The sequence below is a fragment of the Mesoplodon densirostris genome, chromosome 1 (assembly GCF_025265405.1).
Source record: "Mesoplodon densirostris isolate mMesDen1 chromosome 1, mMesDen1 primary haplotype, whole genome shotgun sequence".
NCBI classification, from domain to species: domain Eukaryota; kingdom Metazoa; phylum Chordata; class Mammalia; order Artiodactyla; family Ziphiidae; genus Mesoplodon; species Mesoplodon densirostris.
In genome coordinates, this window is record NC_082661.1 from 205,907,101 (window position 1) to 205,934,697 (window position 27,597).

At 38.6% G+C, this 27,597-nt stretch overlaps 1 protein-coding gene across 7 annotated transcripts in view; it reads left to right on the plus strand.

Moving 5' to 3' along the window:
* Positions 1-27,597, plus strand: part of RAPGEF2 (Rap guanine nucleotide exchange factor 2) — a 249,480-nt gene that overhangs the window by 197,817 nt on the left and 24,066 nt on the right. For all 7 annotated transcript variants that reach the window (XM_060114714.1, XM_060114729.1, XM_060114723.1 and 4 more), the window contains 9 exons: positions 4,443-4,620; positions 10,929-11,065; positions 11,692-11,850; positions 18,780-18,932; positions 19,201-19,365; positions 21,897-22,004; positions 22,097-22,300; positions 22,401-22,509; positions 22,988-23,234. In XM_060114714.1, the coding sequence (XP_059970697.1) occupies positions 4,443-4,620; positions 10,929-11,065; positions 11,692-11,850; positions 18,780-18,932; positions 19,201-19,365; positions 21,897-22,004; positions 22,097-22,300; positions 22,401-22,509; positions 22,988-23,234 (1,460 nt within the window). The remainder of the gene's footprint in view (positions 1-4,442; positions 4,621-10,928; positions 11,066-11,691; positions 11,851-18,779; positions 18,933-19,200; positions 19,366-21,896; positions 22,005-22,096; positions 22,301-22,400; positions 22,510-22,987; positions 23,235-27,597) is intronic.

The window sequence follows — 27,597 nt, forward strand, 5'->3', positions numbered from 1 at the left end:
TTTTGAACAATTTATTTAGTTTCCTTTCGTGTTTTCTCATCTGGAAAATAGTGGTAATAATCCTAATTTGCTGAATTGATATGAAGATTATTATGTACTAAAAGCATCAAATGTAGTGCTAGATACACAGTAGTCATTCAATATAGGATCACTGTTTTTATAATTAGCGTGTGAGCCATTTAGCTAGAACTTAATGGGTGCAGTTAGCCTGAGGGAAATTTTTGCAGTGTGTAAAGGGTTGGGATATTTAACAGAGTGTTGGGGGTTTTTTTTTGGCAAATTCTGCCAGTGTAAATTGCATGCAAGGCTCATTGCTGGGGTAAAGGGGTGCTGGCACAGAGGTAGAAACGTGTTCCCTTGAGGAAGGGACTTTGATGTGGTCTGTAACTGGCTTTCTTTTCCTTTATTCGATCCAAGAACAATCCTATGAATGGTGAAATGTAACTCCAGCTTCCTGGTGACAAAACTGGGTCTACAGAGGATCAGCGACTTCGTTAAAGTCACTTGATGAATGCTAGAGCTGAGATTTGAACCACTAACCTCTGCTTTGTCTGTTCATTCAGCGGATGTAAACCCAGTGAGTCCCAGGTTCCGGGCACTCAAGTTTAGCCCTCTCCCCACCCACCATAGACCAGTCAGTGCTCACTAAACCTTGGACTCCACTCAGTCTCCAAGGGTCTCATTGTTCACGAAATTAGTAGATTCCCAAAAACTTGTTGATTGAATTCTATTTAAGATGTATTATTAAATGGAATTCTTTAGTATTTTAAAATAAAAATGGGTATTTTATTTTATTTTGAATTTTATTTTATTTTTTAAATACAGCAGGTTCTTATTAGTCATCCATTTTATACATATTAGTGTATACATGTCAATCCCAACCTCCCAGTTCATCCCACCCACCACCACCACCCTGCTTTCCCCCCTTGGTGTCCATACGTTTGTCCTCTACATTTGTGTCTCTAAAACATGGGTATTTACTTTAAATAAAAATAAATCTTCTAAGTTACTGGTTTCATAAATGTTATTTTATGAATAGTTTCTTAAGCAATGGAATACACATAACAGGAATAGAAAACAACTAATGATTGTTTGCACAGATGGGGTGGTGGGTTCAGTTTTGGAGAGGTTAATCCAACTCACATTGGAAAATCTTTTTGTTCTATTTAAGACTTAAATATCATTCATTTAAATGATAGGAATGATTTCTTTGGGATGGTGTAAAATATATCTTTCATCTCTTACCATATGTTAGATGTTTAAAAGTTAAGAAAAACCTTAATTTATATAGCTATATTACTTTAAAGTGTTTTGTTCTTATTTTTATCTTCAGTAGTGCCTCTTCACTCTAGGCTAATATTAAAGAATGTGGATATAGAGGACTGATTGTATCTTTGAAAATATAAGGTGATGAATAATAATCTTTGATGTCAAGATGAAACTGAGGTGAAAATGTACTCATAGCAACCATTAGCAAATTGTCACATTTGTAGGCTTTAGCAGTAAGGTGGTGATAACAATATTGGCCTAGTTTCTCTGCTCACAGCCTTGGCATACTGTATCCCATCCAATGCTGTTTCAGTGTCATTCTGGAATCTAGAGACGATTTAAGTTAGAGATATGAGCAGATACACACTGCTGTGTATAAAATAGGTAACAATAAGGTCCTACTGTAGAGCACAGGGAGCTATGCTCAACATCCTGTAATAAACCATCATGGAAAAGAATAAGAAAAAGAATATGCATGTATATGTATAACTGAACCACTTTGCTGTCCACCAGAAACTAACACAACATTGTAAATCAGCTATACTTCAGTTTTTTAAAAAATCATAAATTAGAGGTGCGCTGCTGAGTGTGCCACAATTAATTAATTCTCTGGCCTTGGCTGCAAGGCCTTGTTGCTGTACCACCTGGAGCACCTCTGCTCACCGTGGTCCTACCCAAGCAGCAGTATTCACTAAGGCCCCTGCTGAAAGAGCTTTTGTAGAGGTTAGACTTTCCATTTTCACTCATTCTGTCTTCATTAGATATTCTGTCTTCAATTATTTTCCCCATAGGTTTTTCTTATAATGTGTGATAATTCTCATAATGTATGTTCAGGAAATCGTATGTAAGGAACTGAAATGTGATTAAAATTCTTTTTGTTCAGAAAATATTAACACATACTTGTATTGCTTCAAAATGTAGAATTAAATATTCTGTGATATAAACCAAGACTTCAGAAAGCTGAAACTTTGTTGATAAGAAAATAATATGGGACTTCCCTGGTGGTCCAGTGGGTAAGGCTCCATGCTTCCAATGCAGGGGGCCCAGGTTCAATCCGTGGTCAGGTAACTAGATCCTGCACACATGCCGCAACTAGGAGTTTCCATGCCGCACCTAAGAAGTCCACAGGCTGCAGCGAATATCCCGCATGTTGCCACTAAGACCTGGAGCAGCCAAAACAAATAAATATATGTGTTCTTTAAAAAATAATAATAATAATACAATTTATTCTTTAAACATTGATTTAAACTAAATGATAGAAAAAGTATAGATCCTTCTATGAGCTGCACTCATGTGTTAAGTATCTCTTACAAAGAGGCAGATTAGGTTGTAGTTATGACTCTGGAGCTGGAATTCCTGGCTCTGTTCTTGATTCCACAATTACCAGCAACATGATCTTGGAGAAATAATTTCTTTTTACTTATATGTTTGGAGAATAGTAAAAGTCAGTGACTTACTTCATAGGATTGTTGAAGGGTTAAACAAGTTAATACATGTGAAGCACTTAGAGTAGAGTTCCTGGCACATTGTCAGTATTTGGTGTTGGCTTTCTGTTATTAGGTTCAACAATTTATATTTTCATCTTTCATTTATTTATTTTAATCTGTATTTGCCTATTCTTAAAAATAAGATGTCTTTATTGTCTTTGAAAATCATGTGGACTGTGAGTTATTTGAAGTTGGTAAACTTTATGTCTTCTACAAAATTAATAGTTGTATAATAAAGTGTTTCTAAGCATTTACTATTTTATCTGGAAAACCACGTTTATGATGTTCGAAATGGATATAGTTGATGTTTAATTGTACTCATTCTTACTATGCTTAAGCAGTTAGTAAATTCGGGGTACATATGTCAGATGAGGCCAATATGATACATAGGTACATGATCGTTGAGATGATCATCACAAGAGCATATAGAATAACCTAAAAAGGATAACGCATCTATACTTGAGATAGCTCAACAGAAGAGATCATTTTGAAATTTGTGACTCTTGATTCAGACTAAATATTTGTTTTTTTTTTTTTTTTTTTTTTTTTTTTTTTTGCGGTATGCGGGCCTCTCCCTGTTGTGGCCTCTCCCGTTGCGGAGCACAGGCTCCGGATGCGCAGGCCCAGTGGCCATGGCTCACGGGCCCAGCCGCTCCGCGGCATATGGGATCCTCCCAGACCGGGGCACGAACCCGTATCCCCTGCATCGGCAGGCGGACTCTTAACCACTGCGCCACCAGGGAGGCCCTAAATATTTGTTTTTAATCACAGAACCATAATAGGCCTTGGAGTCTCTTTCCAGAATTAAAAACAAATTCTAAAAAATTTAAGAGATTGGGTCATTGCATTTATTTAACATTTTTTCAGCACTAGAGAGTAGCTACAGATTTGCAGCTATGAATAAAGACAGTAGCATACTTAGACTTCCTTCCGTCTCTTCATTCCTGTTATACCTGGTTCCTTCAGACGTTCCTGAGCTAATTTTACTTTTACCTCATTCTTTCTTGATCTTGATTACTTGAAATTTGGTTTGTGCTCCACTCAATGGTGTTGAGGAATGGGAAGAAGACTGTCACCTACAGGCATGTAGGGTCTTTCACACCTTTGGTGATTTATAGTTGGAGAGTGGACACTGGGATCATCAAAGTAATTATTAATGTTTTGTTTGCATAGTTACCAGGTTACCTTTGATTTGGGGTTCACTTTTTCACAAAGACTGTCTAATAAGAGGGAAGTGGTTCCGTCTTCTTGGCATTAATAAGTCTACACACCTATTCTTCGGGGGAAGGAATTGTTCAGAATTAATTGTCGCCCTTAAGCTCTTAGCTTAAGCCATTCTCTTTGAAAAATGGAGTGAAAACAGATACTGTCTTTTTCTTATTCTACTATGTTTCAAATGCCGTATGACAGGTAATCAAAATTATTGATAGTCATTAATCCTAACTACAAATTCCAACAGTGATAAAAATCACTCATATTTTGTTGAAGTAATTCTTTTCTATAGTGCCTAGTGCATGACTGTTTGTTAATACTGAATACATTTAACTTAGTTATGGAAAGTTAATATGAGAAAAAATTTAATATTTCGAACTAGACTTGTTTTTATTTCTTTGGGGCACAAAAGATTTACTTAAGAAAGTTTGTCTGTCTTATCCATCTATCTATCTATTTGGGGTCTGTTTTAAGGCCACAGAAAGTGAGGCTGGTGAGATGGACCTGAGTGGGTTACCGGAGACAGCAGTGGACTCTGAGGACGATGATGACGAAGAGGACATCGAGAGAGCCTCGGACCCTCTGATGAGCAGGGACATCGTGCGAGACTGCCTGGAGAAAGACCCCATTGACAGGACAGACGATGACATTGGTAAGTCTGGGTGAGAAAACGAATCTCATCGCAATTTAAAGAACTTAGAGGTAAGACTGTGTAATACAATGGAGCCCAAGAATAGTAGGCTCTAAAAGGTCATTCATGTATCAGTGTCCCTTGGCATTTGTTGTTGAAAACATTTTGAAACAATTAATTTGTTCATAGCTTCAGGAGACTACAACTAATAAAAGTTCCTAATAAAACCCTTCCACACGAGCCATTTCTTAGCTTACTCTCGGACAAAAAAATAAATATAGTCTTCCAAACATTATTACTTCTGTTAATCGTCTTGCGCACGCCATTTCTAGTAAGCTCGAGTTTTTCTTTGTGTGAACGTCAGTCGGGTGGTAGTTGGTAAAGCTGTCATGTAAATGACTTTTCTTCTTCTCTGGTTCCGTAGGAAGGTGAGGCTCAGGGGAAGAAGAGAGCAGAATGTCAAGTGAGCCCTGCGTGAACCTGGGGGTTGAGGCTTTAAGTGTGCCCTAAGGTTAAGAGTCTAAGTGGCTTTGTGTCCGCTTTTTCCTTCCTCGGGGTCGCCTTTACCCAGCTTTGCCATCAGAGCAAGAGTTGATTGTGTAATGGTGCTGTAGCGTTCATGCCTGCCTTCTGGGCCCTGCTTCTTCCTTAGATGCTGGGGGCGGTGAGAGCAGCTTCCTCTGAGAGCATCACTGCCCCGTAGGTCTGGAATCTGTAACCACCGGTGCCTGAGCCTGATTATCTGCTCTTCCAAACCCTTGGCTCTTTTTGGGCCAATATGTATTTGAAAGAAATTCAAGGAACTGGGTCTAGTGGGATTAGATATAGGACAGTATGGGCATCATCGTATGTGAGTGGCTTGTTGCTTGCGTTTTGTTTTTTGGTCTTTTTTGCTGTACGTGGGCCTCTCACTGTTGTGGCCTCTCCCGTTGCGGAGCACAGGCTCCGGACGCGCAGGCTCAACGGCCATGGCTCACGGGCCCAACTGCTCCATGGCATGTGGGATCCTCCTGGACCGGGGCACGAACCCATGTCCCGTGCATCAGCAGGTGGACTCTCAACCACTGTGCCACCAGGGAAGCCCCGTTGCTTGTGTTTTGAGGGAGCCAGCGTCATGTATGAGGAGACCCTTGTACCATTTAAGCTCTGCACATATACTAGGGAATTAAAGATGGAAAACCAGAACCTTGGATTAGGTATCTAAGATACCACTAAAGCCATTGATAGGAACTGCTAGCTATTTAGAGATGACTGCTGTGTGGAGTGAGCATTCGGTCATTGGCGGATGTGACTGAGCGCCTTGTATGGACTGAGGGTTTCCGAGGTCCTGGCAGACCAGTGGGAACAAAACAGGGAGCCCTGGTCCTGCTGGGGTCTGAGGAATAAAGTGGGGGAGATGTTTCAGGGAATGCACCGAACAGGGGGCTGTTTTAGGAAGGAAGGACTGTCAATGCCCTTTTAGAAGTTCAGACCCGAAGGAGGTGGTGGGAAGCCAGCCGTGCCTGCACCCCCAGCACAGAAGTGCCTCTGCCGTCACCCTTCCGGGGGCCTTAACCTCTAGATTTCTGTTGGAGGAAAGGACGTAGCTGCCTCTCACATGCTCATCCCTGTTCCTCCTTAGGTGAGCCCCCTCCCTCCTCCACCTGGTCCACTCCCCGGTCCTGAGGTGCTCTTAGTCACAAGTCTTCTGAGGCTTCTGCAGCATGAAGTGAAGTGGTCCTCTTTCATCCCTGAAGACATAGGCTTTAGCTTCCTCTAGACTGATACCACACGTTCATCTGATTTCCAGTGTCCAAAATTTATTCCACTCCCTTATTCTCTTTGTCCTTGCCCGCTTCTTTTTCATTTTTTTAAAAATTTTTATCGGAGTATATTTGACTTACAATGTTGTGTTAGTTTCAGGTGTACAGCAAAGTGAATCAGTTACACATATACGTTTGTTCATTCTTCTTCAGATTCTTTTCCCGTATAGGCCATTACAGAGTACTGAGTAGAGTTCCCTGTGCTATACAGCAGGGCCTTATTTGTTATCTATTTTATATACATTAGTGTGTGTGTGTCAATCCCAATCTCCCAATTTATCACTCCCTCCCATGTTTCCCTTTCGGTAACCATACGTTTGATTTCAAGATCCTACTTCTTTTTCAAAATCACTTTATTGTAGTTTTAAAGAGAGAATGAAATTGGAAGTGTGTTTGGTTTGCCATCTTAAGAATCCTTGCTCATAGGGTTTATAAAAAATTAGATTGAACATGGCTTATGAACAGATTGACATGGAGGTTTATCCTTTTTGAATATGCTCATGTTAGTATAGTTATGGAAGAAAATTATGATTATTCAAATACATGTAGCTATTGGAAATTTAAGACTCTCACTTCATATCTGAGAAGTTTTCTCTCTCAGAATTTCTAGAAGGAAGAGCTATGCTGATTCCTACAAATGAACACCACACTGTTTTTTTTTTAATGTGCTTGTTGATATAATCTCTGGATGAATTACTTGTAGTTGAATACCAATACGCTTGTAAACAGTGATAACTCAGATGCTTGCTCCTATCAAGTATATTTTTATTTAAAATAGTAAATCATTATCACTAAAGATAAGGCCTAGGGACTTCCTGGTGGTGCAGTGGTTGAGAGTCCGCCTGCCGATGCAGGGGACACGGGTTCGTGCCCCGGTCCAGGAAGATCCCACATGCCGCGGAGCAGCTGGGCCCGTGAGCCATGGTCGCTGAGCCTGCGCATCCAGAGACTGTGCTTCGCAACTGGAGAGGCCACAATGGTGAGAGGCCTGCGTACCACACACACACACACACACACACAAAAAAAAAGAATCCACCTGCCAATTCAGGGGACATGGGTTCCAGCCCTGGTCTGGGAAGATCCCACATGCCACGGAGCAACTAAGCCCGTGTGCCACGACTACTGAGCCTGCGTGCCACAACTACGGAAGCCCACGTGCCTAGAGCCTGTGTTCCACAACAAGAGAAGACACCACAATGAGAAGCCCTCACATTGTAATGAAGAGTAGTCCCCGCTCGCTGCAACTAGAGAAAGCCCGTGCACAGCAACGAAGACCCAACGCAGCCAAAAATAAATAAGTTAATTTTTTAAAATTGCTAATATTTAATCATGTTTTTAAAACTGCAGGAATTAAAAAGCTTCCTTTTGGGTTCCCTCAGATTCTTGGGTATACCTTTGTTTCAGTACTTTGAAGAAAGGGACATTATTGATTTTTGCGATTCAACTCGTAACTCTATAGGTACTCAATTATTGAATGGTTACAAATTTATTTTTGGTTTTGAGGCCTTGGCACATTAAGGTAGAGAACTACTCTGATCCCTTTCAAAGAATTCCTTTTTTCTTCCCCGCTTGTTGTACCGCACACACATACAAATTCACAGGTTTTTTTTTTAAAATCTTAATTATTTCTTATATAAAATTAAACCAAAGCAATAAGATAAGAATTTTCTGAATTGACTAAAGCTTCTGGTGTCTGTAAGTTGATTATTCAGCTTTTCTTTGTGTTACATTGACTAGAAAAAAGTTTTTTTGAATGTCTAATATTTTTCATAAACAGGAATATTTCTTTCCTAACAAAGTAAGGTAGATCACATTAATGTATTATTCAGACAGATTCTTCCAAGCCGTGTAGAATAAAGCTGTCCTGTCTCTCCCTTCCACACTGCTTCTCTCCATACGTCCTGGGAACTATCTCAGTACTCATTCCATGCTCTGAATTCTTGGCTGACATAATCCCTGTTACTCTGTATGCTTCCTGGGGCATCATCAGGGTTTATGTTGAGCTCCTGTAGTCAAATGCTTCCATTTTATATTTATTATTTTTTTAAAGATTGGTGATATAAATTCTTTATTTTTTTAATTGCTGTAGTCCTCCAGTGTAATACATGATAGAATAGAAGCTATCACAAAACCAGTGTTACCATTATTGAGTCTTTGAGAGTTTTAAAAATACTTGGATATTGTCTGGTTAAGTGTTTGTTTATTTTTAATTTTTCAACTGAGCCTGGAGAATTATATACATTTACTATTATTATATCTTCTCTGTCTCCTTTATTATTTATCCTTATATGTGATACACAGATATTTTCTATTCTGTTGTATCTTTTAATGTTAATCACTACTCATATATCACAAATTGATTTCATGACCCACTAATAGAGTAGGAAACTTCCAGAAAGCAAGACAAATGTCCATGCAAGCACTTCAAATCATTGCTGCAAGTATTAGTGAATACGTTTTATACTTCATATTCATATGCTTCGTATTCTCCTATCATGTGTGGTGGTAATTTGACTTTTATTACTGTCTAAACATGTTAAATTTAGAACATTTCTGACAATTAATTTCTGGTCTCATATTTTTCTTAAGAGCATGCATCTCTGCTTGTCCAAGGAAATTTAGCTCTTACTAGGAGAGGAAAAAAATGAAATGTGTGTTCTAATACCTATAGCTAGTATTTTAATACCTTACAGTGAGGGGTGGGGTGTGATAGCTGAAGAAAACAGAGGCTGGTAACAGCAGAACTAACAGGGATATGCCAGCCAGAGGACCACAATTTGTTCATTTGTCTTTATGTTTCATGTCAAAAAGCCAGTGCATTTGTAAAACACTGAGTCCCACCTCCCGCAGATAGTAGGTATGGGTCATCTCTTGCAGTGCTATTCAGAATTGCCTTATAGCTGCCCTCAGGCATAAACATATTTTATGACAGGACACAAACACATCTACTCATTCCAGAAATGAAAGGTTCACTCAACAGAACTTATTCTTTCTATAACTGATGTACTTTGATACTCTCGCTCCTTCTTTTTTAAAAATGCTGGTTGCAACAGGAAATTGATGTCCTGACACATCAGCCTGGGTCAAGTTGAAGAACGCTGTCTTGTTGGACAGAATCCCTGGGTACCACGTATCACTGTTATTCTTTCTGATTACCAGAGCCACCCCTGTAATGAAAAGTCTTATACAGGAGGGATGACGTAGGGTCTAAGCAGAACAGACGTTACCAAGCTGGACCAGAAAACACCACCTAGTCTGACCTGTGGAAGAGTAATGTTTTCACAGAACATATCTTTATATTATACATTGTTTTTGCAATGAACAAACTATATCCAACAACATAAAACTCATCACTAAATCCTAATAGACGGAAGGAAGGAGCATAAGGACAGTATCATTTGTGCGGACAAGAAAAATGTAGTAGAATTTTTACTTAGCCAAAAGTTTGAACGATACCATGAATACGATAATAATGACAATAAGAGCAGTTCTCATGTATTGCGTATTTACTCTCTGCTAAGGACTTTATCATCTTCATTCCTTTTGATCCTCAGAACTGTCCAGTGAAGGTGGGTATTATCTTTTTCTTTTCCAAGTGAGAGAAACACGCCTTAAGGAAATGAATCAACTTCCCCAAAGTAATTCAGCTAGTAAGTGTTCACATGCTGACACACGCCCTGTGGTCTTTACCACCACCTGTGATGTCCAGCCTGAGCATGGAGCCGCACAGTCCTGAATCGTGCCGCTGCCACTTCCTAATTCTATGCCTTCGAGCCGCACGGTTTCCTCCTTGTGAAGTGAAAAAGAAACCGTGCATCTCATACAGCCATGATGATGAGTGAGGAAAGAACTTAGTAGGGAGTTCTTAGCAAGAAGAAGCTGTTTGTCCACAGCATTGCCAATAGGAAGAGTGAGCAAACTCTGTTTTCGTCCATCTGTGGGATCAGAAATAATCTATCCATTTTAATTCGCCTTTATCATATAATGTTGTAAACTTGTTAATGGATTACTTTTTATGGATCTGTCTGACCCACAGAAAATATTCCCTGGTTTCTAAATCCTGGAGTATCTTTAGAGTGAGGGTGGTTGTTTCTGCTGTGTGTTTTGGGCATCCACTCGCCCCAGAGGCACCGGAATGGACCTACTGACTTTCTAGAGAATTCTCAGAGCTCTGTTTCATTTCAGCTTATCATTTCATCCCTTAGTAAGCCTTAATAAGATCACAGCTCATTTTCAATAGAAATTCCCCATTTGAAGTTTATTCATTTCTTCATTCCCACTGGAATTTGAATTGCACTGTGTCCTGTTGCTCCTGAATCAACAAGGAAATGTCACCAGTTCCACAGTGACAGAATTCTTCGTATACCTGCAAGAACTCCAACGTGTACTGAAGATAATTTAAAGTCTTTGTACTGTTCACCAGGCAGAATTGTAGGGCATTTAAAAAGAAAGAGCTGTAGAGCATTCTTTCTGAATGCTTGTTTGGGGAAATAGTTGTCATTTTTTCACACGCCTTCTGCTTTTCAGAACAACTCCTCGAATTCATGCACCAGCTGCCGGCTTTTGCCAACATGACGATGTCGGTGAGGCGGGAGCTCTGTGCTGTGATGGTGTTTGCGGTGGTGGAAAGGGCCGGGACCATCGTGTTAAACAACGGTGAAGAGGTTAGGAAATATTTCTGCCACTCATAACGTCTCTATGTGAGCCTCGCTCGATGCAGCAAATGAACAAAAACCCCATTCTTCTTCTTTCCTCCTTACAAACCAAGGGCAACAATAAGTTTGAATCATTCAGGAATTATGATGCACTCCTTGTGTCAGAGTCTTCCAAGTTCATTATTTTATTTTCTATTATTTGCGGTATTCCAGATGATACTGGTAGAAACATTTTTGACATTTTAACTTTTCAGATTTTGCAAGTTAAACGTTCATAATATTATGCCTCTTGTCAGAACAAAATGCTATTCTTATCAAGGCTGTGGTGATCATTTTATCTTGTTTACATGTGTTTTGGGGAACAGAAGACATTTTTTCCCCCAGTGTCGTTTAAGAGAGGAATAGCCAGAGTCATTAGGAGAGCGGAGCGCCGTGCAGGCACCTGGAAACCCGCGGGTCCATGGCTGTGCTTTAGTTCTTGTTCTGTGAACTTGGCGAATGGTCAGCTGTACTTGGGTTATTTGTTCCCTCTTTAAAAAATAAAAGATCTAAATCATTTTTAGGGACCATTCCAGCATTTACAGCTTCATGATCATGATGTTATTTTGTGCTTTGTCTTCATTTTTTGGAACTAGCTGGACTCCTGGTCAGTGATTCTGAATGGTTCTGTGGAAGTGACTTACCCAGATGGAAAAGCAGAAATACTGTGTATGGGAAATAGTTTTGGTGTCTCTCCTACTATGGACAAGGAATACATGAAAGGAGTGATGAGGACAAAGGTGGATGACTGCCAGGTATAAACTGTCATTATTCTGTATTCTGTTAATATAAAGAACACTTACGTATGCAGTTGAGGTAAGATTTTTCAGCCTGTATAAACAGGTCATCTTTTAGATTTATAAAGAAGATTTTAAAGTAGAACTATGACTTTTAGTGTTATCACGCTCCAGGAAATTAAAAACAAATCTTCCGTAAAGTTACTTGGACTCCACAGAGCTAAGCATTCTGTAAATGTGTTCTATTAAAAAACAGGTGTTCTATAAATATGGTATTTTTAAATTTTCCTCAATAATAATTTATAATTTAGTCAACAAAAAATATGGAAGTAAAATGCCCATCATGAAAAGAAATTATATAGGTTAGTAAAGATGCTGTGATACAGTTACACAGTATTTTTATCTAAATACATGGAAGATATGGAATTGATTTTAGAAGTCATGAAAATTAATCATGGTATGAATCAGTAGAAACACTTGATAGTAAAGAAATGATTGCTAATAAAAAGAACAATATCAGTATTGATATTATGTTAATTTTCATTATTTAAAAGCATTTAATAAAAGGCTAGAGAGAATGTTGAGACCAAATGTGAAATTTAATTAGGTCGATCTAACAGGTAACCTCTATATTAGTGTAAAAAATATTTAAGATGTGGGCTTCCCTGGTGGCGCAGTGGTTGAGAGTCCGCCTGACGATGCAGGGGACACGGGTTCGTGCCCCGGTCCGGGAAGATCCCACATGCTGCAGAGCAGCTAAGCCTGTGAGCCATGGCCACTGAGCCTGCGCATCCGGAGCCTGTGCTCCACAACGGGAGAGGCCACAACAGTGAGAGGCCCGCGTACCGTAAAAAAAAAAAAAAAAATATATATATATATATATATATAAGATGCTTTTATCAGTAGTAAGTATTTATAATTTATATCTTAAAAAATTGTCCTTGAAAGATAAAATACTTTAATATAAATAAACCAAAAGAGTTGACTTAGACTAATTAATGTTAAGTGCTCCTTGTATTTATTAGTCTAGTCTAAAATACATCTGAATATAGTTTATGCTAAAAGAACATCATTGAATTTTTATAATGTCTGAGAAATATAAAATAGTGCTCATTTAAATTTTCATTTCAAGCGTTTTACTTACTAAAAAGAAAAATGACCATGACTATAAATAAAATCATCTTACTTAGAGAATAATTTTGCTAAATAATTCCTCCAGTGAGCACCATGGAGAGGGAAAAAAAAGGCTATAAATTCAGTTTTTGAATATGTAATGCCAGAAGAGCTTTCTTAATATAGCCAGCTCTCAATTATTTGGCAAAATAGAGGAAAACAGAATGGTACATAAATCTCAAAGTCTATATTTGGCCTCAAAATGTGTATTTAAAAGGGGTCATATGTGATATTTCAGCTTTTAGAATTATATTCCAAAAAAAAAAAAAAGCCAAACTGAGTCAAAACGGACTGGAAAATTGTTAAAGGTTTCTCTGTCCTGTTATTGCTTCTCAGTCTCTCCTTGCGCCCTTCTGCAAGTCAGGATCACTAGAGCATCTAGGTCCGTTTCTGTCCTTAAAGGGCGAGTAAAAGCTATTTTGTTTCTGAGAATTCAGCTCCTACATTAGCACCTCATAATTGGCCAACCCCTTTTGTTAGAAATTTTGTAATCTTGGGACTGAAGTGATATAGGAGGCACAGAAATGTCTCAGAATAATTGATAAAAATATTATGACTTAATATTCCAAGAGTGCTGAAGTCATGTCAGATGTAGCAGGTAACCTTAAATATCCGGGAGTCCTGGGAGAGGACGAGGAGGTAGCTGTAGGGAAGACAGTTCATCTCTCTACTGGATGAAGAATCAGCGGGAAATCCAGAGTGATAGTCATCAAGGTAGACGCCAAGAGAAAACTCTAATTGAAAACGAAAACTCTGATTGAGGTAGTATTAGACTCCTGTAGTTCCTGATACGAGACTCCCGGATGTACAAAGAGGGTCAAGGGTGCAGCGTCTGCCAGACCAAGTCTTTCTCACTCTGCAGGCCTTTCCACACGCTGTAAAAGGAACGTGAAATCAGGGGTTCAGGAATCACCCTTGTGATTCCCCCCCATCTCAGGCCCTGCGTTCCTTCCCTCCATATTAGAACAGGCATGGAGAATGAATTTAGATATTTTAATGCAAATGCTTATTTGCATTAAATTATAGCATTTTAGCGTATTTCTGTTAAAATGTCATTTATTTGTCAGAAAGTGCGCATGCCACATCCTCCTCTTGCTGGGAGAACTAAACAGTGAGAATCACATTTTTGTCCATAACGTGATCTCCACGAGGGTGTCATTGTACTGAGCACATTGTAGGCAATCAAAGGTTACTGAATGAAATGAACGAAAGTGGTGTTCCCTCTACCAAGAGGAAGCAACCTTGGCTAGGTTTGGCCCTCATTTCCTTACAGTTCAGTGGGTTCCCAAAATACATCTTGGGTAGTGTGGTATAGAGTCGAGCCCAAGTTCAGCCTGAGGACACAGCATGAGTAGATGCAGTTTGACACTTATTTCTGTCTGTTTGGGTCCCATGATGTGCTCAGTGCTCAGCACTGTGCTTTGCCCTGCTCCCTTCTGTGTGCCTCTCTTCGCATTCTCTTTTTCTCTCTTTTTTTTTTTTTTTTTTTTTGGGCACACCACTCAGCATGTGGGATCTTAGTTCCCCAACCAGGGATTGAACCTGCGCCCCCTGCAGTGGAAGCATGGAGTCTTAATCACTGGACCACCAGGGAAGTCCCCTCCTCTTCCCATTCTTGTCCCCTGTTGGGTTTGAAGGACAAAGGCGGGGCCAGGCATAGATGTCCTTTGGTACCAGGTGATTGGTCATGGTTTTCCATTCCCCATCCACGCCTTTTCCTTTTCTTTCTCCCTCTTCCTGTCCCTCTTTTCCTTTCCCACTCTTCTACTTCTGTCTCCCCTTCCTCTCTCCACCACCTACATCTAGGGCCTACCCGTGACACCCAGGCATCGCCTCGCTCTGCCCTGCACCCTTCAGCGGGGAGGGAACACTTGGATGCCTGTGTGAACAATTAGGTATGAACTCCCTTGCAGATGCAAAGTACCAGTTTAAACAGATCTAACGTCTTAAGGTAAATCTGTGAGACTCATGTTTTCTTGAGACCGTGAGAGCTAGTGATGCTTTGAACTTTAGCAGAAGTTTTGGAGGAGAAAGCAATTGCATGGATATTGTGAAAGCTGACTGTTTTCTATGTTGATAAAAGTTTAACTTTACTTCATTCTTTTATCATTTTTAATATTTTTACTAAATAAAAGTTGTGAGGTTATGTGCCCAAAAGAAAATTATCCAGTGATGTAATAAATGAAATGAAGTCATTGCCCTTTTATAGATGAAATCTTGCTTGAATTTTTATTTCATATCAGAGTGCCAAGATCATACAGGACTTTCACCTGTGAACACCTGTCTGGCAGTATAAAACCTCACTAAAACAATTATGTATATAACTCACAGATTTTCAACTGGCTTCATCCTACCAATTAAAAATTATATTTTTCCTATAAATTTCATGTTATACCTAAAAACTTCTTAAAGCAAAAATAAATTTGCTCATAAAAAATAAATGTTTTCTTGTAAAATTTATTTCTTTTGAGATAGCAGTTCTGTATGGCCATATTAGAAATTCAGTTTAGGAGTCCTTTTTTTTTTTTCCTTTTTGGATGGTATTTCAGTTTGCTGCAGAAGAAATGCCAAAGATGTCTGTCTAGACACTAAGAATTTCAAATCAAACTTATTCTAATTTCTTTAAGTCCTTAGTCAAGAAGATTAATTTTAGTACATTTCTCTTCAGAAAGCATTTTCTTTTTATCTCTCTACGTACTTGTTTTAACTCAGGGATATATTTCTTTTTTAGGAGATAAGTGATATAATTACGTTCTCTAAAAATGGGTATAAGAAAGAACACCTAAAATTATTTGGAGACCTGGGGAACAATTTTCCTACCCTGTAAAAAGAAAAAAATTAAAAATATTTTTGAGGCAAGAAACTAAGGACCATAGACTTTATTTTTTTATTTTTTTATTTTTTTTATTTTTTTGCGGTATGCGGGCCTCTCACTGTTGTGGCCTCCCCCGTTGCGGAGCACAGGCTCCGGACGCGCAGGCTCAGCGGCCATGGCTCACGGGCCCAGCCGCTCCGCGGCATATGGGATCCTCCCAGACCGGGGCACGAACCCGTATCCCCTGCATCGGCAGGCGGACTCTCAACCACTTGCGCCACCAGGGAGGCCCAGGACCATAGACTTTAAACATACACACACCTGTGGTCCGTGTTAAGGATATGTGTCTGTAGGGGTTTTTTGGCATTTAAAAAAATATATTAAACTATCCATAATTGCTTACAACAAAAGCCTATGCTTTTTGAATTTTAACTTTTTGATTCTAAACTCTTAATGGAAAAATTAGTGAGATGATATCAATCAACTTGATGGAAGAAACTTAATATCATAGTATGCTCTTTCTTGAGTGTGAACTGCTGCTGCTACTTCTGTAAAAAAGCTTTACTGATGATGCAGAAAGTATGGAAAATATAGAAAAGTATATTAAACAATGAAAGTCACTTGTAAATTGCATTGCTCAGAAATAATCATTATTAGCCTTTTGTCATGCCAAGATTTTGATATGCATGTATAATTTTTTTAAATTAGCAAGCATGTACTTCTGAGACATTGGTTACATTAGAATGCTGAAGGCACAGCTGTTTCCTCATCTGTACAGTGGGGATAATAGTAATACCTTCCTCACAGGCTGGTTGGGAGGATAAAGTGAGAAAGTTCCTATAAAGCTACTGCAATATCATGATGATAATAATAATGTCATCATTGTCATTAAAATCATTATTACAATATTTGGTTTTAAATTTTTTTTAAAAATTAATGTATCATCATGAATAGTGAGCCGGAAGCCTAAACGTCCTATGAAAATATGATTTTAGATGCCTATAGCATCTTTTATCTTACGTACATTATAATTTAACCATTTCCTCTTTTCATCTTTTTACCTTAAAGGAGAAAAAGAAATGTCCATCCTTTCTTCATTCCTAACAGATTTTTTTTTTTTTTTTTTTTTTTTTTGCGGTACGTGGGCCTCTCACTGTTGTGGCCTCTCCCATTACGGAGCACAGGCTCCGGACACGCAGGCTTAGCGGCCATGGCTCACGGGCCCAGCCGCTCCGTGGCATGTGGGATCCTCCCGGACTGGGGCACGAACCCATGTCCCCTGCATTGGCAGGCGGACTCTCAACCACTGCGCCACCAGGGAAGCCCCCTAACAGATTTTTAAAATAAGAATAAATTATTCAAAATTCAGAGAAGACAATCATTTTTATTTACGAATCTACTGTTGCTTCCTCACTGGCCTCTGGCTAATTTGTGTAATAAGTGATTTCTAGAATTCATTCGTAACTTTCTTTAAAACTACTAAGAAATGTAATTAAATGGTTTGCCCTGAGCCCTGAAATTTTTTATCTTTGGGGTCGTGGAGGAGTAATTGCTTGATGTGCATATTTTTGTTAACTTTTTCTTTAAAAGAGCAAGGATTAACCTTCATACCAGTTATGAGGAGTAGTGATTTGAGCTTAACAAATACGTAGCTTGTTTTGTGGACCCTTTTTGAACAGACTTTCTAAAATGATTTCTTTTATCAATTATAATTAGCAAATTTGTTATATCTACTGCTTGGGTATCTTTGAATTTTGATATCTTTTACTAAGATCATCTTTATTTTTAAATTGCTGCTCTCAAAATCTTTTCAGATTTTTTAAACCCACTAAATGATAATTATGTTTTAATATCTATTTTTTAAATAATAAATAAAATTTATTGAGCACCTACTGTATATCTAGCACAGTTCAGGAGTTTTACCTGGATTATCTCACTCAGCCTCCACAAGAATCCTATGAGGCTGGTGCTCTTATGATCATCTCCCCTTTTCAGATAGTAAAATAAGGCCCACCGAGTGATTGTCCCAGGATCCCACAGTGAGAGGTAGTAAAGCTGGGGTTTGAATCAGTTCACCTGACCCTAGAAACCACAGGGAGGAAGGGTTGGGGCAGGTAAGAGAATTTCTTCTGAAAAGCAATTTTATGATGATTTTATCAGCACGCTAGGATTTCCTAAGCACCAGAGAGTCCCGGGTTTGTACCTGCCCACTGATAGTATAGCAAAAAATCACAATCTAAAAAAAGTTGTGGTCACTTAGCTCAGTCCCCTGGATTCACGTTGCACATTACAATTCTTAAACTAGAAAGACCACCCAGCAGCTACCCTGATGGAGTGGATTACAATCCATTATTACATTATTCTATTCTGAATTCTTTTCATATTCTTCCTTTCTATTAGGGCCGTAATTCTAACAGATACTTAAACCACGTATAGACTCTTCAAAGCTTTTTTGCTGCTCTGCCCACAGTTGTGTCTTTTTTTTTTTTTTTTAATTTTTATTGGAGTATAGTTGATTTACAATGTGTTAGTTTCCGGTGTCCAGCAAAGTGATTCAGTTATACATGTACATATAGCCAGTCTTTTTTTTTTTTTCTTTTTAATATCTATCCTGAGAGTCCACTCTCCTCCCCCAGTGTTTTCTGAGTGTCACAGGTTGGGGGATGGGAGTGGTGAGAAAGAACTATTCTAATTTTATCTTCTGATATTTTTCATTGTTAGGATTTTTAATATAAACTACATATAAATATTCTAAAAATGAAACTTTTCTTGACCAAGGAGGAAATACATTAAAAAGTAGAGAAGTCCGATTAAGGTTCATTACTGCCCTCATTTAGAAAGTATGAGAGAGACATGGGAAAATGTCAGTGTTAAATAATTAAAACACTGAATCATTAGCACTGCTATAGGTCTCTCGCAAGCACTTTATCATTAGCATGTGACTTACATTTTATTCCAGTTTGTCTGCATAGCCCAGCAAGATTACTGCCGTATCCTCAACCAAGTAGAAAAGAACATGCAAAAAGTTGAAGAGGAAGGAGAGATCGTCATGGTGAAGGAACACCGAGAGCTTGATCGAACGGGAACAAGGAAGGGGCACATCGTCATCAAGGTGAGACAAACACGCCTCTGCCCCGTGGCAGGAGGGTTTAGGTAGTACCCGTTAGAATGGTGTAAGATGCCCCCACTCCATTTTTAGGCGTAGCTTCTCTTAAATGTTATCAATTGTAAAAAAATCTTTATCTCTCCGGAAGAACAGCAGTCTTATTCATTATTGTGTATGTTACTGTCCAGTTCATCTTAGGCTGAAGGTTTGAAATCAAGGTACCATATAGCTGCCATTCATGTGGGATGCTGATGACGCCTTTGATTTGTTGCAGGGCACCTCAGAAAGATTAACGATGCATTTGGTGGAAGAGCATTCGGTGGTGGATCCGACGTTCATAGAGGACTTCCTGTTGACCTATAGGACTTTCCTCTGCAGCCCGATGGAAGTGGGCAAAAAGTTGTTGGAGTGGTTCAATGACCCGAGCCTCAGGGATAAGGTTGGAAGTTGCATTTTAGTTTCCTTTCAGCTATGAAACATTCAGATACAAAGTTAGAGAGACTTTAATATATATTTGTCATGCCACTTAATGTTCAAAATATTTTGATGGGATAAGAGAATGTACTTCTTAAGCCAAAAAAAAAAAAAAGAGGTGATACACATACTAGTTCTTGTTATAGATTTCTAAGTTCAGCCCTAGAATTTTTTTGTTGTTTTAAAGCCCTGCCTCTTGGGCTTGCAATTTATTTATTTGTTTGTTTATTTATTGGGCCGCGCCATGTGGCATGTGGGATCTCAGTTCCCCGACCAGGGATCAAACCCACGCCCCCTGCATTGGAAGTGCGGAGTCTTAACCACTGGACCGCCAGGGAAGTCCCTAGAAATGTTTTTCTTTTTAACGCAAAGGCCAATACATAGGCCAGCAAATGTTTCAGCAGGTATTCTATGAGAATCGTTCCCTATGTGGATGTATTTTTGATGTATTTGTGGGAGGAGGTGAGTTCCATGTCCTTCTCCTCCGCCATCTTGATTCCCTTCCCCCCAGCAAATGTTTAAACTTTAGTTCTGTTGCAAATTCTGTTAAAACACAGCCCTCAATCACCTGGGTTCCATGGGAATCTGCATCCTCTGGTTTAGTGGACGGCCAGTGTACACCACATAAAAGTTACAGTTTTTCAGTTGGTACCCGAGCAGCATCCCCTCAGAACCATCGCGGGCAGGTAGGCCCCAGTCATGTAATTCTTCTGAACAAACCCTCTTCAGCAGCTCTTGAGTCAAGCTCTTTTTCAAAGCCAGAGTGGGTGATAAAGTACTAGTCTTGTGAGGTTTGAGAGTTACTCATGGCCTGTACTCATGTCTCCTTCCACATGACGGCCTGGTTTCCCTGAGGCCGACTTGGGAGAGGCAGGGCGTACAAATCCAGAACTGGGGACTAGCAGCAAAAGGCCTCCAGCTCCAGCGCTGGCCCTGCCGCTGACTCGCCCATGGCCCTAGAGCAATAGTTTGGACAGTAATGCTCTTCATCTCATAATCTGAGGGTCACGGGCCTAGAAGACCTCAGCCGAGGTCCTTAGCCTTAGCATTGCCTCTGCCATTTACCTTGTGTCATCTCACCCTCCTGCTACTCATCTCTTTACTTGTAGAACAGTAATCAGCCTCCTTCTGGGGTTGCTGTGAAGATGAATAACTGTGTAGTGCCTGGCTGTCAGCAGTCTCTTGGTGCATCTTGAAGCTATTGTGGTGGTAGTCAGTAGTATTCAGTTTATGATTTAGGAATCTCGTTTTTCTAACCTGGAATATGGCTAGTAGACTTCTAAGTTGACTTCTCAGCTACAAAACCTTAATTTTATGAAAAGGTCAGGTGTTAAGGATATAGTTTCAGGGGAAGTGATCATCTGGGTTTCCTAAACTTGAAAAATGGGCATTAGTGGAAATAAACAACAAAAAATTAATATAAATATCAAGAGTTGACTCCTGAGTGATTAGTCAGGTTATATACTATATATACTATAAACAGTATTTTAACTGAAGTTTGAAGATTAACTGTATACTGTCTACTCTATTTCTTTACTGCTAGAATGGCATGCTTAATTTTCCCACTTTAAGAGGTTAGTTAACGCTTGAAAACAATGCTATGGAAAATTTCTTTGATCTTGTTATTCAAGATTTAGAACATTAAACTCATAAAATAAAACAGGTACTTTTATATTTAAAGTTGCAGTTATACTCACTTCATATAGTAAAATTTTACTGAGAATTAGATGTTGTTATAAATATTAAGGATGCCCTTAGAACATAACAGTTAAAGTTGTCGTCCTCATGGAACTTATAGTCTAATGAAGGTCACACAGTTCTTGCTGGTACAAAGCTAATATTCCATAGCTGTGAGTGTGTGTATTGTTCTTTATAAAGCTCAGTGTAGGGGCTTCCCTGGTGGTGCAGTGGTTGGGAGTCCGCCTGCCGATGCAGGGGACGCGGGTTCGTGCCCCGGTCCGGGAAGATCCCACATGCCGCGGAGCGGCTGGGCCCGTGAGCCATGGCCACTGAGCCTACGCATCCGGAGCCTGTGCTCCGCAACGGGAGAGGCCACAACAGTGAGAGGCCCGCAAAAAGCTCAGTGTAGGGCTCAGTGAAAACGTGTGCAGGGTAAGAAAAGGCTACTCATTTTTCCTGCAGAATTGTAGATGTTAAAGTTTCTTTCTTCTTTTGTATTATTTTGATTTTATTATAGTTTTTGTTGTGACCTATTTCGAATGTATTTTGAAATGAAGCAAGATAAAAGTTAGTTACCATCCTTCACAGATTCAAAACCCTTCTCGGCCAAACAGCGTAGAGTCCACATTCAAAGTATTAATATATTTTTTCAGAAGGTCATCCTCTTATGAATGAAATCTGAGAGTTTTGTTGTTACTTTTCTTGTTCATTGTTATTAGGTAAATTGTTTGTTGGATAACTTTTTTGAAATGACTTTAATCATAAATTTTTAGCACTAGAAAGAAGAAAACCTATTAAAAATAATTGATTTTGCAGGTTACACGGGTAGTATTATTGTGGGTGAATAATCACTTCAATGACTTTGAAGGGGATCCTGCGATGACTCGATTTCTAGAAGAATTTGAAAATAATCTGGAAAGAGAGGTAATATTTGTGATTTTTTAAAAATAAACCATCAGCTTTAAGTTCATTTTATTCAGCCCATCTTTGAAACCACTCTTTTTTAACTCTTGTAGAAAATGGGTGGACATCTAAGGCTGTTAAATATTGCTTGTGCTGCTAAAGCAAAAAGAAGATTGATGACACTCACAAAACCATCCCGAGAAGCTCCCTTGCCTTTCATCTTACTTGGAGGCTCAGAGAAAGGATTTGGAATCTTTGTTGACAGTGTAGATTCAGGTAGCAAAGCAACCGAGGCAGGCTTGAAACGAGGGGACCAGGTATGGTATTTCTGAATGCAAACATAAGGGTAAATACTGGTGTCTTTTTCTCCTTCAGTCAATTGGGAAACTGAAATTAATTTTATAACTTTATTTTTAGATATTAGAAGTAAATGGTCAAAACTTTGAAAATATTCAGCTGTCAAAAGCCATGGAAATTCTTAGAAATAACACACACTTATCTATCACTGTAAAAACCAATTTATTTGGTAAGTGTTTTACATTTTTGCATACTTTCATTTTTCTCCCTTTTTTTGGTCTTTTTTTTAGCATTTAAGTCTTAATCATGAAAAAAGTCATGTTTATAATTCAAACATCATAAGAATTGAAAATTTATAGTAAAATGCATAGATACAGAATTAATTATGTAAGTGTATAATTAGATCTGAATCAAAAATCTACTTGAGGACCATAGCATTATTTTTATCGATATTTTTATTGATAAATATTTTAAATATCTATACATTTAAAGAGTGTGCTATTTTAACGTAATCTGAGTAGAAGTGACAGAAGACATACAAAAACAGATTCTTGGTGTCATTTGTTCATTGGAGTAGTGTTTTTCTACAAGATTACCATTTTGATAGCTGAAGTCTGTACTTAGATAATATTTCCAAGTTCTACAATCGCCTTTGAATTGTTCAGATTCTTATAATGGGCGTTTTGCGGTGTTTGTTTCCTTTTTAGTATTTAAAGAACTTCTCACAAGATTGTCAGAAGAGAAGAGAAATGGTGCCCCTCACCTCCCTAAAATTGGAGACATCAAAAAGGCCAGTCGCTACTCCATTCCAGATCTCGCTGTAGACGTAGAACAGGTGATAGGACTTGAAAAAGTAAATAAGAAAAGTAAAGCCAACACTGTTGGGGGAAGGAACAAGCTAAAAAAGATACTGGACAAGACTCGGATTAGTATCTTGCCACAAAAACCATATAAGTAAGTGTCTGTATAGGTTTTCTGTGCGTTGTTACTGTGTCAAAATGACATGCAAAGGTAGTGATGTAACTAGTGTTTGCACATGAGTGTAAAAAATGTTTTCAAGGTTTTATGGCTGAGCTATCTTAGAAGCGATATTGAACAATTAAGTTTGTTTTAATCCCATTTCTGACACTTACCTGCCCACTCCGATGTTCATTGAAATATTTTGTTTCTCATTTGGACTTTTAAAAGACAAGAATGTGTGTTTGCTCCTGTCTCCGCCATGGTGTGGCGTCAGTTCTGCTCCTGTTTGTTTGTTTCTGGGTGTCTTCTCCACCATCAGCATCTGCTGTTTGCCAGCCAGGTCATTGCTGCTCCCAGTTGCTTCCGTTCATGCTTGCCATTCTCTTGTTTCCTCTCTCTCCTGTTTTCAGTTATTTAACTGTTGCCAAGACATCAACCAAGCACAGAACTCCTTTCCTTCCTCCCAGTGGGCTCTGCAGTCAGAATGTCAGGTGTATTCTTGAATCTCTTCTTAGCTGTTTACTTACGCCAGGAGCTCATACCAGACAAAGTTGCAGGTGTCGCACTTTTTTAGCTTTGCTTGTCTGCTTGCTTTTGTCTTCATTTTAGCTCCTTCTGGGTCTGTGGGTGTTCTATAAAACCCAGTTACCATCAGCCAAAATTCTTTCAAGTATTAAATTACATGGGTGCCCCAAATTCATTTATTATTGATTCCTCAAACTACAGAGGTGTAAGAGATAACTTGAAAACATAAAGGTTATTTTCTGTCTTTGATAATCTAATGGGTCCTACAGAGGAGCAGTACATATAAGCATTCAGGAGTGTATCGAGCATTTCTTTTTTTTAATTCCACTTCAGATAAAATTTTCATCCAAAGATTAGAGAGATATGGTCTAGGATATGCTGTTAATGGGTCGAGTGTCAAACTTGTGTTTTCCCCATTAAACTATAATGATTGGTGGTTTCATATCAGCTAGAAAAGACTGCTACAGCAGAGTCCTGAGGATAAGCAGTGAGTAAGATGGCTTTATTTATAGACTCTAGAGTACGATTATACCAAGTAAGTTTCTAAGAGACAGTGGATTAGGCCTGCTGGCATTATAGAAAATAGGAATCGATTTTTTAGGTGACGCTTCTTGATGAAAAGCTCATTTTTAAGTAGATAAGAAAGTTACCTCAGTTACTTTAACATAGAATTATTAGCAGGACAGTAACAAAAAAAATCTTAGAGTCAGTTGACCATGAGTTAAGTATGAACCTTTAAAACAATCTAACACAAGTCAGCATGACCCTGCCGAGTATTAATAGAAATGTGACATGTAAGAGCTGGGACGTAATCCATCCCCAGTACAGGGTGTTGGCAAAGGACACAGGATGAGAATACTATGTATAATGTTATTCTGTGTATTTAGAAAGATATTCAAAAGCTGGAAAAGGGAAAAGAAAAAAGGATAAAAATTAGACATGATGATTTTTAAAGCACTGAGGAAACATCTTAAATAATTTGCATTGAAGAACATATATGACTCATTTAAATCTTTTTATGAAATATTAAATATTATTATGAAAATTATTTGAAATAATCCGTATATGTAACGTAATTGAAATGAAATGAAAAGAATAGTTATATTTAAAAGAAGGCTCAGTAAACTGTAGGATCTGTTATATTGGTATGATAGACTTTATTTAATACTAGTTACTACTAAAACTTTTCTCTCCTAGAAATAAGCATATGTTAAGAAAGATTTTTTTTGACAAAGCTACCAAAGTAGTCAAGCAGATGAATCTCCTAGTACTTTATATTTTTTAATTTTTAAATTTGTTTTTTATTTTTTGGCTGCGCTGGTCTTCATGGCGGCATGTGGGCTCTTCGTTTCAGGCTTCTCTTTAGTTGTGGCATGCGGGCTCTCTAGTTGTGGCACGCAGGCTCAGTAGTTGTGGTGTGTGGGTGCTAGAGCACGCGGGCTCATTAGTTGTGGCACACAGGCTTCTCTCTAGCTGTGGTGTGCAGGTTTAGTTGCCCCATGGCACGTGGGATCTTAGTTCCCCGACCAGGGATTGAACCCACATCCCCTGCATTGGAAGGTGGATTCTTAACCACTGGACCATCAGGGAAGTCCCAGATGAATCTTCCAGATATACTGGGGTTTTTTTCTCTCTCAAACATTATCAGTATCACAGAAGCTAAGATGTTGGATGGTGGCAGCCTGACAAGGATAGGCCCGGAAGAGCGATATGCGTATGGGGTGGGTGGGCAGGAGGATGGTAAAGCTCAGGTCTCTTTGTCGGGTAAGTGGAGAAAGACTGCAGAACCCTGAGGAAAGAGAAAATAAACCAACAGACTACATATAAAGTTAACCAAGGTCAAAAAATCTCAGTAGCAATGAGAGAATTCTAGAGGTCCAGCAACAAGAGAATGTGCTCAGAGGTGGACCTTTCTGAACTAAGCCTTTAATATAAAGTAGTTTCAGTCCAAGAGTAACCCTGCATCTGTGGACGGCAGAGATACAGCTGATAGTAGAGCGTTAGATCATCATGCTTGGTATTGAAACGTTGCTGAGAAACAGCTCTGAAGAAGGCTGCTCACTGGGGGATGCCTGGAGTGTACCAGGGTTGATAGCATCTGTGCCAGCAAAGGCCCAGTTGGCTCTGTCTTTGGTCTGAGTCCTTAGCAATTGTCTAATTTACGTATGACATCTACTATTTTTGACAATAAAGCCTGGTTTATATGGTTGAAAAATAAAATTCCACTAAAGATGTGAAGGTTTTAATGTTGCATAGAACATGAATCCTTTTTGTCTGTATATACATGCCTCTATGCACTTAACTGAAAATTTAATTTTGTTGTAGACTTACCTTTGAATCTTTTTTTTAACTGTTATTGCAATAGAGTTGATTTACAATGTTGCATTAGTTTCAGGTGTACAGCAAAGTGATTCCATTTTATATATACATACTTTTTAGATTCTTTTCCCATATAGGTTATTACAAGATATTGAGTATAGTTCCCCAGGCTAAGCAGCCTTGTTGGTTATCTATTTTATATATAGTAGTGTGTATATGTTAATCCCAAGCTCCTAATGTATCCCTCCCCACCTTCCCCTTTGGTTACCGTAAGTTTGTTTTCTATGTCTGTGAGGCTATTTCTGTTTTGTAAATAAGTTCATTTGTACCATTTTTTAATATTCCACATGTAAGCGATATCATAGATAATTTGTTGTTCTCTATCTGACTTACTTCACTTAGTATGGTAATCTCTAGGTCCATCCATGTTGATGCAAATGGCATTGTTTCATTCCTTTTTATGGCTGAGTAATATTCCATTGTGTTTATGTACCACGTCTTCCTTATCCATTCATCTCTTGATGGACACTTAGGTCGCTTCCACAACTGGCTATTGTAAATAGTGCTGCTATGAACATTGAGGTGCGTGTATCTTTTCAAATTAGTGTTTTCTCCAGATATATGCCCAGGAGTGGGATCGCTGGATCATATTTATCTATGAAGTTTGAAGAATTTACACTAAAATCTTCTTTGTTCTTGTATTTGCTTATTTGCCTCTGTAATTTCCATTTCCCTCCCAAATAAAGAGGAAGAATGCTGCTAGATTTTTTTTTCTTTGCACAGCCATTAAAAATGGTAGTTATTTTGATCAAGCTGTCATGTCTGAAAGCCTAATTGATGCTAAGTGTCTTATTTTATGGCACCTTGGTTGGTATCCCAACCTTAGTATGATCTTCTTTCTCCTTGTTTCAAGGTATTTATAGAAATTGGTCAGAGCTATAACCATTTGCTTGTGTTCTACTTATTTTGTGTTTGTTTGTGCTTATTTCATTCTGATGTTTTGGAAACAGTTGGCCCTTCAAATCTAGAAATAATGTTATGTATTATTAAGCCATGTTTCAAGAGTTGTCCCCAGGCTTTTATAAGTGGAAATGAGTTTGTAGCTATCCATAGTAAGTAGTATTTCTCTGGGAGCTTAAACGTAGAACTAGAAATTTCGAGTAGTGAGTTCAAAGTGAAAGTGAGTCATTGGATTTCCATTGCCTCTTTTTTGATGCCAAGAAATGTCACCATGCACCACTGCTTTTTTATGCTCTGTATAATTAAGAAATAATGTCTGTGTCAAGCTTTCTTTACATTTGACTCCATCATGATCTCATTTATTTCTCTGAAACACTGGAGAATGAACTTGGGACAGTTTGGATTTTTTTTCTCTTCATTTTTTACTCAATTTCTTCATTTCTTTAAGATAATAAAACAACTTACCCTTCTGAGGCAGAAGTCATCATTTGAGTGACTAAATGCCTTTTTAAAAATGTGCTTTTTCTTAAATCTATTTCCATGACTAACTAGG